Below are 14893 nucleotides of genomic sequence, written 5' to 3' on the forward strand. Positions count from 1 at the left end.
CAGAGAACAAAAACAAGTTTTACAACTACAACCACAAAAAAAATCCAACCATACAAACAATTAATACAACTCTTAAAATCACACAAACAAACACATAGAATTCAATCATTAATATTTCAGCTTCCAGATGGTTTCCGGTGGGACTGGAACCCACAATTGTAGTCACTTAAGTGTTTTTAAGGCGCCTTTGGTGGGACTGGAACCCACAACTGTAACCAAAGTATACCTTTAAGGCACTGGCTGCCCGGTATACGCTGTCCTGCGCAAGTCTCAGCTTACGGAGAGCTACCCCGAGTGGGACTGGAACCCACAATTGTAATCGCTCCCATAACCAAAGTATACCTTTGAGACGCTAGCTGCCCAGTATACGCTATCTTGCGTACGGCTTACAGAGAGCTACCTTAATGGACCGGTCCTCAACCCAAAAGAATCAAAAAGAATACCTTTTCTGAGATGGAAGATGGTCCTTGTCTGTTTCCGCAGCGATCCGATTGAGGCGAGGAGTCCCTCCAGGGATATCACCGGGGGTGCCCAAGGGAGTCCTGTTCTCAGCGGGTCCTGCAGCCGAACAGAGAGGGTCCCATCTGGGTCACCAAATCTGATACCTGAAAAGGAAACTGAACTTTCCAAGACTTGTTTTGGAGTTTTAGAAAGCAGGTATTCTTTATTGCAGCGCTGGGTGCATGGGGGATTTCTCCTCCTAGCGTGCACACCGGCTTCTGGACAGAAAATTAGTTATACACTACAATCATGCATAATTCATAACATATTTACATATTCTTAAACAATTGGTTAATTTTCTCTTGCTTTTCATGTAAATTACTTTGCATGCTCAGTTTTCCTCCTCCGCCCCTTTCTTTTGGGTCTGGGGTGTAATTAGGGTAGGTGGTCCGTGAGTCGGTGGTCGCGATCTCCCCCTGCCGGAATTACCTTTTCCCCCAAGTCACTGCATGTTCACAGTTTAGAAAAACATGAGAACAAAGTTTATGCAGTTTCTGCAGTTTCTGGGATGTTCCCTCCAAGGACAGACAGTTCTTGATAAAGAGTCTCTGTTTTAATCACTGCTGACAGCTTCAAGGATGGACGTCTTGTTAGTTTCTTTAGGTATGTGTAAATCACCTACTGCCGACTGAACCCTTCATGAAACTGTTACACAAAACTTTAACCCCTTTGTTGTTGGTTAACATTACCATCTCGACTATGCCCAAGATTCCGCTGAGCAGGAGGGTGTCAATCAGCAGGATCATCGTGGATAAGGGAGGCAGGCACGGCACCTTCAGGGCGTCCCCTGTTTATCCACAAAGTGTGCTCTGTGGCCTCCTTCCACTCCGCTCTGAGTCATCTCTTTTATACCCTCAACAGTCTATGAAACAGAGCACTGACACAGCGTTGCTGCACGCATGGCCAGTGTGTGCAATAAGGCTGCCAGGTATGTGCTCTGCTGGCCAACAGCAGCTTTTGCGGATCGCAACATGTTGTTCAACGGCAACCCTCCCAGCTTCCTTTTCCAAAGTTCTGTACTCACAACTAAGTCGAGTTTGTAATTCTTTGTTATTAATTTGATACCAGTCAATTCTTTTCCTTCCAGTAGCTATGGGTGGAATCCATACACCTTCTGACTGGAAAAAACACACAAAGCATATATACAAGCAACTTTCACACGCGTAATATACCAAATAATAACAATCATAGAATCATAGAATCATAGAATGGTTTGGGTTGGAAGGGACCTCAAAGATCATCTCGTTCCAACCCCCCTGCCACGGGCAGGGAAATCCTCCACTACACCAGGTTGCCCAAAGCCTCATCCAACCTGGCCTTGAACACCTCCAGGGATGGGGCATCTACAACTTCTCTGGGCAACCTGTTCCAGTACCTCACCACCCTCAATGTAAAGAATTTCTTTCTTATATCTAACCTAAATCTGCCCTCTTTCAGTTTAAATCCATTGCCCCTTGTCCTATCACTACACACCCTTGGAAAAAGTCCCTCTCCAGCTTTCCTGTAGGCCCCCTTTAGGTACTGGAAAGCTGCTATAAGATCACCCCGGAGCCTTCTCTTCTCCAGGCTCAACAGCCCCAACTCTCTCAGCCTGTCTTCATAGCAGAGGTGCTCCAGCCCTCGGATCATCTTCGTGGCCCTCCTCTGGACTCGTTCCAGTAGCTCCATGTCCTTCTTGTGTTGGGGACTCCAGAGCTGAACACAGTATTCCAGGTGGGGTCTCATGAGAGCAGAGTAGAGGGGCAGAATCACTTCCCTCGACCTGCTGGCCACGCTCCTTTTGATACAGCCCAGGATACAGTTGGCTTTCTGGGCTGCCAGTGCACATTGCCAGCTCATGTTGAGCTTCTCATCCACCAGCACTCCCAAGTCCTTCTCCTCAGGGCTGCTCTCAATCCATTCTCCGCCCAGCCTGTACTTGTGCTTGGGATTGCCCTGACCCACGTGCAGGACCTTGCACTTGGCCTTGTTGAACTTCATGAGGTTCTCACAGGCCCATCTCTCCAGCCTGCCAAGGTCCCTCTGGATGGCATCCCTTCCCTCCAGCGTGTCCACAACACCACACAACTTGGTGTCATCTGCAAACTTGCTGAGGGTGCACTCAATCCCACTGTCCATGTCGCTGACAAAGATGTTAAATAGCACTGGCCCCAGTACTGACCCCTGAGGAACACCACTCGTCACTGGCCTCCACGTCACATTGAACCGTTGACCACAACTCTTTGAGAGCGACCATCCAGCCAATTTCTTGTCCATCGAGTAGTCCATCCATCAAAACCACGTCTTTCCAGTTTAGAGATAAGGATGTCGTGTGGGATAGTATCAAATGCTTTGGATAAGTCTAGGTAGACAATGTCACTTGCTCTTCCCCTATCCATCAATGCTGTAACCTCATCATAGGAGGCCACCAAATTAGTCAGGCAGGATTTGCCCTTAGTGAAGCCATGTTGGCTGTCACCAATCACCTTGTTTTCTATGTGCCTTAGCATAGTCGCCAGGAGGATCTGCTCCATGATCTTGCTGGGCACAGAGGTGAGACTGACTGGCCTGTAGTTCCCTGGGTCTTCTTTTTTCTCCTTTTTAAAGATGGGGGCTATGTATCCGCTTTTCCAGTCATTGGGAACTTCACCAGATTGCCACGACTGATGATATATATATCAATCCGATGATATTGTTGCGTGGGTCGTTCATTGTTAAGCACTGGAACTGAAAAGGCAAATCTAGGACAATCGTTAGGGTGTAAATAAATAAAAAGAAATTAAAAAGGTAAAAAAAACCCAGTCTTTTAAATCAATCACCATCAAATGCTAACATTCTGGAATCATAGTAGGATTTGGTACACCCAGTTGTAATGCACCCATTGGTGAAATGATTGCATTAATAGCTCTTAAATCTTTTAACATAAATCTCCATTTTCCTGATTTCTTTGGGATAACAAATATTGGAGTATTCCATGGGCTAGTGGAGGGAACTATATGTCCTAATTTGAGCTGTTCATCGACTAATTTTTGAGCCCACTCCAGCCGCTCACCTTTTAGTAGCCACTGATCGACCCAGACTGGCTTGCCAGTCAACCAGTCCAGCTTGAGTCAGGGATGGACATCAGTGACCTGTGCTAAAAGTTTGTGATTAGCCTCACATTCCACTGATTCAACAAATCCCGACCTCATAATGTACATGGGACAACAAAAACATATGGTTTCAAAATAGCTTGTTTGTTACCTGGGCCTATCACTAACAAGGTCTGTGCACTCTGCTGTGGGATCTGTGTTCCACCTACTCTGATCACAGCTGCCAGGGCTTGTATCGGAGGCCAAGAGCGCGGCCAGTCAGATTTTTTCACTATAGATACATCAGCCCCTGTGTCAACTAGGCCAGAAAAAGCCTTCCCATTAATGATTACTGTTAAAAGAGGCTGTACAGCTGTGACTTTCCGTGTCCAAAATTTTTTTGGTTGGCCTGTGTTGTGGGTTAGGACGAATCTCACACACAGCTGGTCACTCCCCCTCCCCCACCCCCAGGAATGAGGGAGAGAATTAAAGGATAAACGGGAAACCTGTGGGTTGAGATAAAAACAATTTAATACAGATGATTTAATACACAGTGTAGGTGCTCACCACCCCCTCGTATGCGAAGCCCGTCTCGTCCCGAAGCTGCAATCCCGGACGAACACGAGGCCCCGAAATAGAGAGGGGCAGAGAGAGAGATAGTACTCCGAGAGTGGGAGTACTGGAAGAGAGAGGGAAAAAAAAGGCAATAGAGCAAAAGCGCAGCAAGCGCAAAAGAGCAAAAGCAGCAAAAGCAGCAAAAGAGCCAAAGTGCAAAAACCCCTTCTTTCCGTCTGACCCTCGCTTTTATACTGGGCATGACGCTGCATGATATGGAATACTAATTGGCCAGTTTGGCCCTCAGTCTTAAGTTCCACCACAAATCACAAGAGGAATCGTGGCCCCCTTGTCCTGGCTATGCTCCCCCCTTATCCTGCCGTGCTTCTGCACTCCGGCACACTGAAAAGTCCTTGGAGTTTCACGTCCAACCACAAACATCAGCTTGCTATCAACATTCTTCTCAGAGCGAGCCTCTGAGTAAAACCAAAACACGGAGCTCTTCTAGCTGCTAAAAAGAAGAGCTAACACTGTCCCAGCTAAAACCAGGACAGCCTGTACTACCAAATGCTCCTATACTGCTATGTTACATGATGGAGGTGATATGGTGCTTCGAGGCATCAAAAGCAATTGGACTATTCTTTCTCCAGCTGGAATAGTGCATGGTGGTGAGGGAGTCTATGGCATGATTTTTTTTTTTTTCTTTTTTTCTCAGCTTCAATTACCCTTGGGAGTACAAACAATCCTGATTTCGTGGTGGATGATCGTCCCAGCAATACTGCACATAATCCTTGTGGTATAGGACCAAAGACACCAGTAGGAATTAAATGCACCAACGTGTCAGTGATTACTGTTGATTGAAACATTTCGCTGCCAATACCTCTGCTTTATAGTGTTCCGAGCCCACATTGTGACACGCCTTTATTAAATCTGCAATTGGTTTTGCCCGATTTCTAATAGGATCAAGAGCTCGCTGGCAGTCTGCATTAGCGTTTTCAATCGCCAGCTGGAATAACAACACTTCTGCAGTAGGTGGATTTCCTATTTTTCTGTGAACTGTCGTTTGCAGCTGATCAAGGAAATGCTCATAAGGTTCCTGTGCTCCCTGCCGAATGGAAGCAAAGGAAACCTCCCCTGTCCCGAGATCAGGGACACGTCTTAATGCTTTCTTAGCCAATTCAGTCAGTTGTTGGAAAGCCACTTGCTGTAACCCTGCCTGTGCCTGATCTTGACTGATGTGTGACATTTTATCCATCCCAAAATGTTTAGCCATTGGAGCTAGATCATCTTTTCATTGATTTAAGAAATTTAACACCTATAAGGCTTTAGCTATTCTTTCGTTGGGAGATTTCCCTATCATTCCCCCTTCTTGTTTTAAAAGCATATTTTCCAAAGTACCATGTGCACGTTTTATGATGGCTTGCCCAGTAGGATTGTAAAGAATACCAGTAACATGCTCAATACCTCATGATGACAAAAATATGTGTGTCTGATAAGAGGTGTATGCCAAAGCTTCTGCAAGCGTAAACCATGAGGATTAACACCATCCATTGGTGGCATGATCATATTTTGACAGCTACTACACAATTGTACGATTGAGCCAAATTGTCACCTAATGGCATTAGCATTCTGATGGTAGCAGTCATGCGAGATTTGTGCCTGCATTAATGAGTTCGGTACCAGAGCTGCACTCGAGAGGCTCAGCTCGCCTGTTCCCTTCTGCTATAGGCCCTGGCAGCGTGGTGTGCGCTCGCAGATGTACAATGGAATATGCATGTTTACGGTTTTGCAACACTGATATTAACTGTTGAAATTGCTGGAACATAAGAGGATTAGTTATTTCCCGCGATGCCGATCGAGATGATGCAAGTTATAAGTGTTGGATGTGCTGCCTCTTGGTGAAACCTGGGCCACGGGCAGCGGCGAAGCGGCCGCTCTCCAGGTGCGGCCTACGGCGGGGCCGGGGGCTGGGGGGTGGGGGAGGCGGCAGCGGCGGCGGGGGGGGTCAGCCCTCCCTCGCCTCAGCCAGCCGGGGGGGCGGGGTGGGGACGACGACCCAGCCTCCCTGTAACGGCCGCCCTCCTTGTTGTTGTTGTTGCCGCCGCGGCTCCGGCCGCTCGCGCTCTGTGACCGCCGCCGACCCCTCCCGCCGAGGGGGACCATCAGCTGCAACAGAACCGGCACAGCGGGGCACGCAGCGCGTCTCCGTCCCCTCCAGCCGCGGTTCACTCCCGCACACGAGCGGCAGCGCCGAGGCAGACGCCGCGCCCTTGGTCCCGGCCGGCGGCGGCAGCGGCGTTCGCGGGGCGCCGCCGGGCGCGGTGAGCGGCGCGGCTGGCGGGCGTGCCGATATATCAACATCGTTGGAAGGGGCGGGAGGGGGAAATAAGTCTGGCTCTCTTTCGGGGCCCTGGATCAAAAGGATTCGATGATGACTTTTCCAGGCCGGCAGCTCCACACAGTTCCTCTGCCGGTGGGGCCGTGAGGGAGGCGGGACCGGGGCTGCCGGCGCTGTGGGGGCTGCCGGTGCCATCGGGGCTGCTGGCGCTGCCGGTGCCGCGGGGGGAGGCGGATGCCGACGCCCCCTCGCCCCCACTCTCTCCCGCCGCGCCCTTCAACGCCTCGAACACAGCGCGCCAGGCTGTCAGCTGTCGCTGTGCAGCGGAGTCCCCACGGGTGGCTGCATCCCAAAGTTTAACATCTGTAGTGTCCCAACTCCTTGTCATATATATATTTGAAGAGTTTGCCTCCGGTACATGGGCCGATACCCAAGCCAGGAATTTTATCAAGTCAGTGCTGTTGACAGTGCCATTCTGTTTCTCTAGCACTTTTGTCAACACCTTAAATACAGACTTATGTTCTGTTAAAGCCGTGCTTCCCATCATTCCTAGTCACTTATCTCCTCCTGTTGAGGTAGTTGTCGCTTTTTCTCTTTTGTTTCCTCTTTCTTTTCTCTTTCGGTTCCTATTTCTTCGTGTCTCCCGATATGGAAGACCCCATCGTCCCTGGCTGCGCACCTGCCTCCCCGCAGGAGTCACTGGTCCAGACTCTTCAGCTCTCATATCCCGCTGTTAATTTCGTTCCGGACCGTTCAGCTCTTGACCACCAATTCGTCCAGCCAGGCTCCGCCGTCGTTCGCTCACACACCGCAACTCAAAGGCCCTTCAGTCGACTTGAATATCAGGTCCCTGTTCGGGCGCCATTTGTGGCGGGTTAACGCACGGACTCCGTAGATGTGATACCAGAGACCTTTATTACAATTTACAAGCAGCTTTTATAGATTATTTTTCCAGCCACGATGTGTCCACGCGCCCTTTGCTTAGTTACAACCAGTAGTGCACGTGCCTGTTTTAGCTTTACTATTGGCTATGCGTAAAAAAGCATTATTTTCTATCTGCTAAGCTGAATGTCAGCTTCTCACACTCCCCATGCCAGCTTCTCACACTCCCTTTTCCTTTTTATCAGCATTCTTCCTCTTTATCGGTGTTTCCCAACTTCGTCAAGAACACAGGCTTAAATCATCAAGGTCAAACCCCAACTGTAATTGTGTGTATGATTCCACACTAAGACCTTTGTTCGCCTTTGAGAAAGGTGAATCCCATCCGGTGCCAGTAAGGCTGGTGCCATGTGGCCCATCTCATTGTCAAAAAAGCCAAAATTGTGGCGATGACACCAGCCATGGAGCCGCTGTTAATAGACTGGACACATCTGCTTCTTCCAGTGTCACTGCTCGCAACTGGAAGGAGAGAAGAAAAGATAACCTGTGCCCCAGATCTCCTTACCAGCTGTCCCAGGGCCCTGAAATCTCTTGATCGTCCTTGGACTCCGCGTTTCAGCCTCATCACTTCCCACATGGAAGAGCAATAATGGGTAGTAGTCTGAGGGCTGTACCAGGCTAGGAAGTTTCCTAGTCATGTCTTTAACTTGGGCTCCAGGGAGGCAGTAGACTTCCTTAAGAGGAGGGTCAGCCCGGCATATTGGTCCTTCTGTTCCCCTCAGGTGGGAGTCGCCTACAACTATTACCCTTCTTTTCTTCTTTGTGGAGGTGGTTGTGATACAATGGGTAGTCCTCTCTGACCCTGGCAACACCTCCAGTGCAGATGGACCATCAGCCACGTCATCCATGGATGGACCATCAGCCACGTCATCCATGGATGGACCTTCCACCTCCAGAGCTTCATACCTGTTGTGCAGAGGCACCTGGAAAGGCGAGGTGGGTAAGGAGAGGTGTCATGATTTAGCCCAGCCAGTAGCTGAGTAACCACGCCGCCGCTTGCTCACTCCTCCCCCTCCGAGGGATGGGAGGAAAAAATCAGCAGAAATAGAGTAAAACACATGGGTTGGGGTAAGGACAGTTTAATAGAACAGTGCAAAACGACGAGAAAAGAGTAATAACAACAACAATATTGATAAAAAGAGAGCAGTGCAAAAGGAGTGGTACCAATGCTCACCATGCTGACCGCAGAACCGGGAAGCCAGAACCCCCGCACAGCCCAGCCCATTTACAATCTGCGAAGATGTGAAAAAGCCCCTCCCTCGGTGAACTCCCGCAATATATAGTCTCTGGGCATGATACATATGGTATGGAATAGACCTCTGACTAATTTCGAATAGCCCTCTGTCTGCGCTGCCACATCCCTTCTGCTGAGTGCTGAGCACTTCACCTTCTGCCATGTGAACACCATAGCTGAGCCCCTTCTGAGAGGGTGACAGCCACCAGCTAAACTCACCTCTCAAGCTGGCAGCCTGACTGCGCCCTTCCCCTGGGCCCTTCCTCACAAACTGCCAGGCAAATTGCCACACCATGGCCTGTTTGTCCGCTCTGTTGGCAGCACTCCTGGTCGCTCGCACTCCCCAGGCTGTTTTTTGTAGAGGTGGGAGTGACCGCTGTTGCTCTGGCACCGCCCAGGCCACGTCAGTGTCTCCCACAAGGGATCCCAGCTCATGGGAGGTTTCTTCTCTTTCCTGGCATTTTCTGGCTTTTTCGGGAAAAGCCCCTGTGCGCCAAGATCTGCTGCTCCGCAGCGAGTTGGACCAGCTCCGGCACAGCTCCCTTCGGTGACTGACTGAATTCCAACTTTATGCTCCAGTGCTTGCTACCTATTGCATACTTTTGGATACGCCAATATTTTAATAGATTTCTATTCTGATGGCTAGGTGAATGCCTGAGGATTGAGTAGAGAGAAAAAAAATCTATTCCTGTATGTGGCAGTGACAAGATAAGGGTTAACTGCAGTAGATGTACTTCAGCGCATTGATAGCTGAGGACAGAAGAACATCAGTGCTTTTCCTGATAGTGTCTAACAGCAGAATGGAGATTTCTGGTTCTTCTGTGGCTCTTGCAGATTTTACCTGACAGCCCAGATTCACAGGAGGGACAAATGTAGCCCTCTGCCAGTCTGGCTTTAGCCTGGTGTCCCAGTGGTACAAGCTGCTTTAGATTTATTATTAAGTCAGTATACAGAGGGAAGCAGTTATTGTCATCTTTGCTCAGAAAATAGTTTTATTCTGTAAATCACACTTTTCCAGAGTGGTTCCTGAGCCTGAGAAGCAGGACTTTCTCTATGGGCTCATGAGTGTCCTCCTGCTCAGTGTCTTAGAATCATAGAATGGTTCGGGTTGGAAGGGACTTCAAAGACCATCTAGTTCCAACCCCCCTGCCATGGGCAGGGAAACCCTCCACTACACCAGGTTGCCCAAAGCCTCATCCAACCTGGCCTTGAACACCTCCAGGGATGGGGCATCCACAACTTCTCTAGGCAACCTGTGCCAGTGCCTCACCACCCTCACAGTGAAGAATGTCTTCCTTATGTCTAATCTAAATCTCCCCTCTTTCAGTTTAAATCCATTGCCCCTTGTCCTATCACTACACGCCCTTGTAAAAAGTCCCTCTCCAGCTTTCTTGTAGGCCCCCTTTAAGTACTGGAAGGTGCTGGAAGATCACCCCGGAGCCTTCTCTTCTCCAGGCTGAACAGCCCCAAATCTCTCAGCCTGTCTTCATAGGTGAGGTGCTCCAGCCCTCTGATCATCTTCGTGGCCTCCTCTGGACTCGCTCCAACAGATCTGTCACAGAAAATCGGGACAGAAACTCTCTAACACATTTTGCAGTGTTAGAAAGCAGCATTACTTTATTGCGGTGCCGGGTGCATGGGGGATATCTCCTCCTGGCATGCACACCTGGCCTCTGGACAGAAACTTAGTTATACACTACGATCATGCATATTCATAACATGGTTACATCTTCATTGTTATTCTCTTAAACAATTGGTTAATTTTCTCTCGCTTTACATGTAAATTACTTTGCATGCTCAATTCTCTTCCTCCGCCCCTTTCTTTTGGGTCTGGGCTATGTTTAGGGTAGGTGGTCCATGAGTCAGTGGTTGCGATCTCCTCCTGCAGGAATTACCTTTTCCCCAAGTCACTGCATGTTCACAGTTCAGAAAAACATGAGAACAAAGTTTATGCAGTTTCTGGGATGTTCCCTTCAAGGGCAGACAGTTCTTTGATAAAGTCTCCCTTCTAATCACTCCCAGCAGCTTCAAGGATGCTCATCTTGTTATATTCCTTAGGTATGTGCAAACTGCCTGCTAAACCCCTCATGAAATTCTTACAAAAGTTTTAACCCCTTCATTGTTGGATAACAGATCCATATTCTTCTTATGTTGTTCATGACGTTCTCAGAGGCCCATCTCTCAAGCCTGTCAAGGTCCCTCTGGATGGCACCTCTTCCCTCCAGCGTGTCCACAACACCACACAGCTTGGTGTCGTCTGCAAACTTGCTGAGGGTGCACTCCATCCCACTGTCCATGTCTCCAACAAAGATGTTAAATAGCACTGGTCCCAGTACTGACCCCTGAGGAACACCACTCATCACTGGCCTCCACGTGGACATTGAACCGTTGACCACAACTCTTTGAGTGCGACCATCCAGCCAATTCCTTATCCATCGAGTGGTCTATCCATCAAATACATGTCTTTCCAGTTTAGAGACAAGGATGTCGTGCAGGACAGTGTCAAATGCTTTGCACAAGTCCAGGTAGACGATGTCAGTTGCTCTTCCCCTATCCATCAATGCTGTAACCTCATCATAGAAGGCCACCAAATTAGTCAGGCATGATTTGCCCTTATTGGAGCCATATTGGCTGTCCCAAATCACCTCCTTATTTTCCATGTGCCTTAGCATAGTTTCCAGGAGGATCTGCTCCATGATCTTGCCAGGCACAGAGGTGAGACTGACTGGCCTGTAGTTCCCTGGGTCTTCTTTTTTTCCCTTTTTAAAGATGGGGACTGTTCTTCATTCTCCTTCTGTAGTGCTTGACTCTTCCTATTCAGCTTGCATGGAATCTCAGCATTTAAAGATGCTGAATTATATTTGGTGAATATTTTTCCTGTGCACATTTACAGTTAAGAGAATTAATGGAAAAACAGTATACATCCATGTAATTAAACATAGGTGTGAACTACGTGGGTAAAGATTATCAAAGGCCAGTCATTTGCCTTTGGTTGCCTCTTTGTCAACCTTCGTTCTCTCTGCAGTATTTTGTCTTATTGGTACTACTTCTTGGCCCTTTCTTTTTCTTTAGAAAGCAGTATGTGGTTCCAGGGCTTATCAACCTGTGCACCACTCTAGTTCATGCAACTATTAAAGTCGCTTATTGTCTGCAGGCAACAAATGGTGACTTACAAAATGTGTATGGTGTTTGAGAAGTAAAGACCCAAAAGATGATATTTAGATTGAACGAGTGTAGCAGTTATGATAATCTTAGTGCTGTATTGCTTTAGTCTCTATTTTTCAGTTGTCATCTGTCTTACGCTTATTTTTCAACTCAGAATTCCTGTTTTTTCCTCCTATGCATGTATTATGCTTATTTACTGTGAAGTTGCAACATTTATCACTGTTGGAGGAAAAAGATGTCTACATTTCTTTACCTGTTCTTGCAGTTGCAAAGAAAGGCCATGTTAGAAGCTTTTTTGCTTTCTAAGTAGTCTCCTGCACTGTGCTTGGGAGGGCTGTAGGCAGGGGAATCATCATTCAACTGCTGTTACCTAGACTGAAATTTCTGTATCTGCCTTCCTGATAACTACCTCGCTTTTGAAACCTTAAATTTCCATTGTCAGAGCCTGTAGGACAATTGATAAATCAAACCTACATACACATGTTAATTATATCTTTAAGCAAGATTTTTAATTGTAACTTAAGATCTTTAATTGTAACTTAAGCAAGTTTAAAAATTACCTTTGGAACATAGGTGTTCAATAGAGCTTAGTCTCCACTAAGTCTTTCATAGTACCTTCCAGCTCTTTCATTTTGTGTTTCTACTTTTTTCTACGTTATCATTTTTTATAAGATATTGTGGTTTGATCTCTTAGATGTTTTAGTAGGATTTTTCACAAATACTGCAGATAGCATGATTAGAGTCACTGTATCCTAATGTCTGTTTCATCACCTCCTAGGGTGAGCTGTATGTCTTGGAAGAGCTGCTTGTTGCTTGTGTTATGTAAAATAATAAATAATTTATAATGCTACCTGAAAATATATGCTTTGGTGGAGAAACATACATGGAAGTGCTTGACAGGCACTAAATTGAGACATAATTAAAATAATTCCTTTAAGATGTAGAAGAATAATTTACTTTATTTGATTATTTATTTTTTAAAAAAGTGGAGGAGCTTTTCAGTGAGTCTTTGCTTTACTCCAGAGTATTATTTACCCACTTTAGGGAATCCTTAACTGACAGATCAATGTGAGCCATAATGGAGATCTGCAATATGATTCTGCGAATACTTAGCTATTTTACTGAAAGCAATTTTTCCTAATGTACTGCTTTGTTGCCGATACCAGCACCTGCTCCAGTAAAGAATCACATGAAGCTTTGGATCATGTGACTCTTTCCTATTGTCTATCATAATGAAAAAGCATTTTGAAAGGATTAATGGATTTCATTCACCCCCTTAGAAAGCCGAAGATGTTGCAATGTACTAACAAATGCCAGTTTTGAGTGTAGCTTTGAAGATACATGTATGCATGGAATTTCAAAGAACTGCATCTATATACTGATCATAGTAATTTAGCATTAGTGTTTGATGCTATGAATTGATACAACCTCTGCAAGTTATTTTGTTTTCAAGCAGAGACTGTTGACTTCTATCATGTGGATTCTACCTGCTTTTCCAATTTTGGGAAATGAAAAATTGCATGAACAGAAGCAGCTTGTGTCAACATTCATCTTCTCAATGTAATTGAGTATTTCTGCAGTGAATAATTAATGATAATCTGCTTTGCAAGACAAATGTGACAGTGACCTGCTCTCTGTGGTAGTAGAATGGTGGGGCTTTGCATGATGCATGCTTTCATTGTTTGTATTAAACTACTTGCATGTGTCTGCTGTGAGCTGGTGTGATGGTTTGATGTGGGGGTTCTGGTGGCAGGAGAGGGGATTTGATCCCTGTGACTTCCCTGGTTTTGGAACCGGGTCAGACCCGGTTCTGGCCACCAGATCGGACTCCCATCCCCCTCGGGGTTGAGCCAATCCATGCCTCTGCAAATTGCCCTATTTTAGTTGGGACAAAGGAACCGGAAAAGATGCTTTGCCCGGCAGTGAGGAGAGAAGGGAGGAGGGCACTGCCCCCGTTCCCCGGCTCCCAGCCGAGCAGCTGCCCGTGCCAGGCCGGCGCCACCTGCTGAGGATGGCCGCAGCGGAGCCGCCTGGGGAACTCAGGGAGTGCCCCGCTCCCGGGGTGCCCACTGGGCCAAGTTCACCCAGAGAGGACTAAGATCTGAGAGAAATGGCCGCACAGACACTGGGTCAGTGAAGATGGAAAGGGACGAGGTGTGCCGGAGCTGAGTTTCCCCTGCAACCGGTGGCGAGACAGCAGTGGCCCCCCTGCAGCCAGGACGGACTCGGTGGAGCAGAGACCCACTCGCAGCCCGTGGAGAAGCCACGTCGAAGAAGAGATGCCTGGGCCTGAGGATGGTCGTGGAGAATGGGACGCATGACAAGACAGAGACGCATCTAGAGTCCGTGGGATGACCCATGCCGGAGAGAGTGGCAACAACTCCCTAAGAATCCGAGACTGTGGTAAAAGCCCGCACCGGAGCAATCCAATGGGGAAGGATTGCATCCTACGGGTAGGACTCACGCTGGAGAAGTTTGTGGATTTTTCCTTGTGAGTAGGGGATCCACTGGAGCAAGGGAAAATGGTGTAAGGACTCCTACTCCTTTAAGAAAGGAGCGGCAGTAACAGCATGGAATTAACTGACCTGCACTCCCCCATTCCTTGTCCCCCTTTGCCACTGGGGGAGGAGGTAGAGCTGGGAAGAAAAAGGAAAGCTGGGGGGAAGGTGGTGTTTTTTAAGATCTGGGTTTGTTTCTTTTTATCCTCTCAAGTAACCGGTTTTGTTACCTTTTGTCCTTTTAAGTAACTGTTAATAAATTGCTTTGCTTTGAGAAAGCCGAGTCTGTTTTGCCCGGGACCATGGTTGGTGGGTGCTCCCTCTGTTCTTGTCTCAACCCTCAGTCCTTTTATTATATTTTTCTCCTCTCCACTTCACTGAGGAAGGAGTGAGAGAGCGGCTGTGTGGAGTTTAGTTGCTGGATCGGCCTAAACCACGACAGCTGGATGACTTATCTCTGCATCAGTTGTAAAGCAATACTTGTTTTCTGGTTCTTCTGACAAATAAGTATTCTTGAGAAGTTGTGGCTGCCCCATCCCTGGAGGTGTTCAAGGCCAGGTTGGATGAGGATTTGAGCAACCTGATCTAGGGGAAGGTGTCCCTGCCCATGTCA

At 47.6% G+C, this 14893-nt stretch overlaps 2 protein-coding genes across 4 annotated transcripts in view; one reads left to right on the forward strand and one right to left on the reverse strand.

Moving 5' to 3' along the window:
* LOC147526190 (endogenous retrovirus group K member 8 Gag polyprotein-like) overlaps window positions 1-6832 on the reverse strand; it is a 52095-nt gene extending 45263 nt beyond the window's left edge. Inside the window, exons 1-2 of the mRNA XM_086630298.1 lie at window positions 6587-6832; window positions 6488-6516 (exon numbers count right to left, since the gene is read on the reverse strand). Of these exons, the coding sequence (XP_086486424.1) occupies window positions 6488-6516; window positions 6587-6832 (275 nt within the window). The remainder of the gene's footprint in view (window positions 1-6487; window positions 6517-6586) is intronic.
* LOC147526187 (ceramide transfer protein-like) overlaps window positions 1-14893 on the forward strand; it is a 146490-nt gene that overhangs the window by 84141 nt on the left and 47456 nt on the right. The window lies entirely within an intron of this gene.

This window comes from Tauraco erythrolophus, chromosome W (assembly GCF_009769465.1).
Source record: "Tauraco erythrolophus isolate bTauEry1 chromosome W, bTauEry1.pri, whole genome shotgun sequence".
NCBI classification, from domain to species: Eukaryota; Metazoa; Chordata; class Aves; order Musophagiformes; family Musophagidae; genus Tauraco; species Tauraco erythrolophus.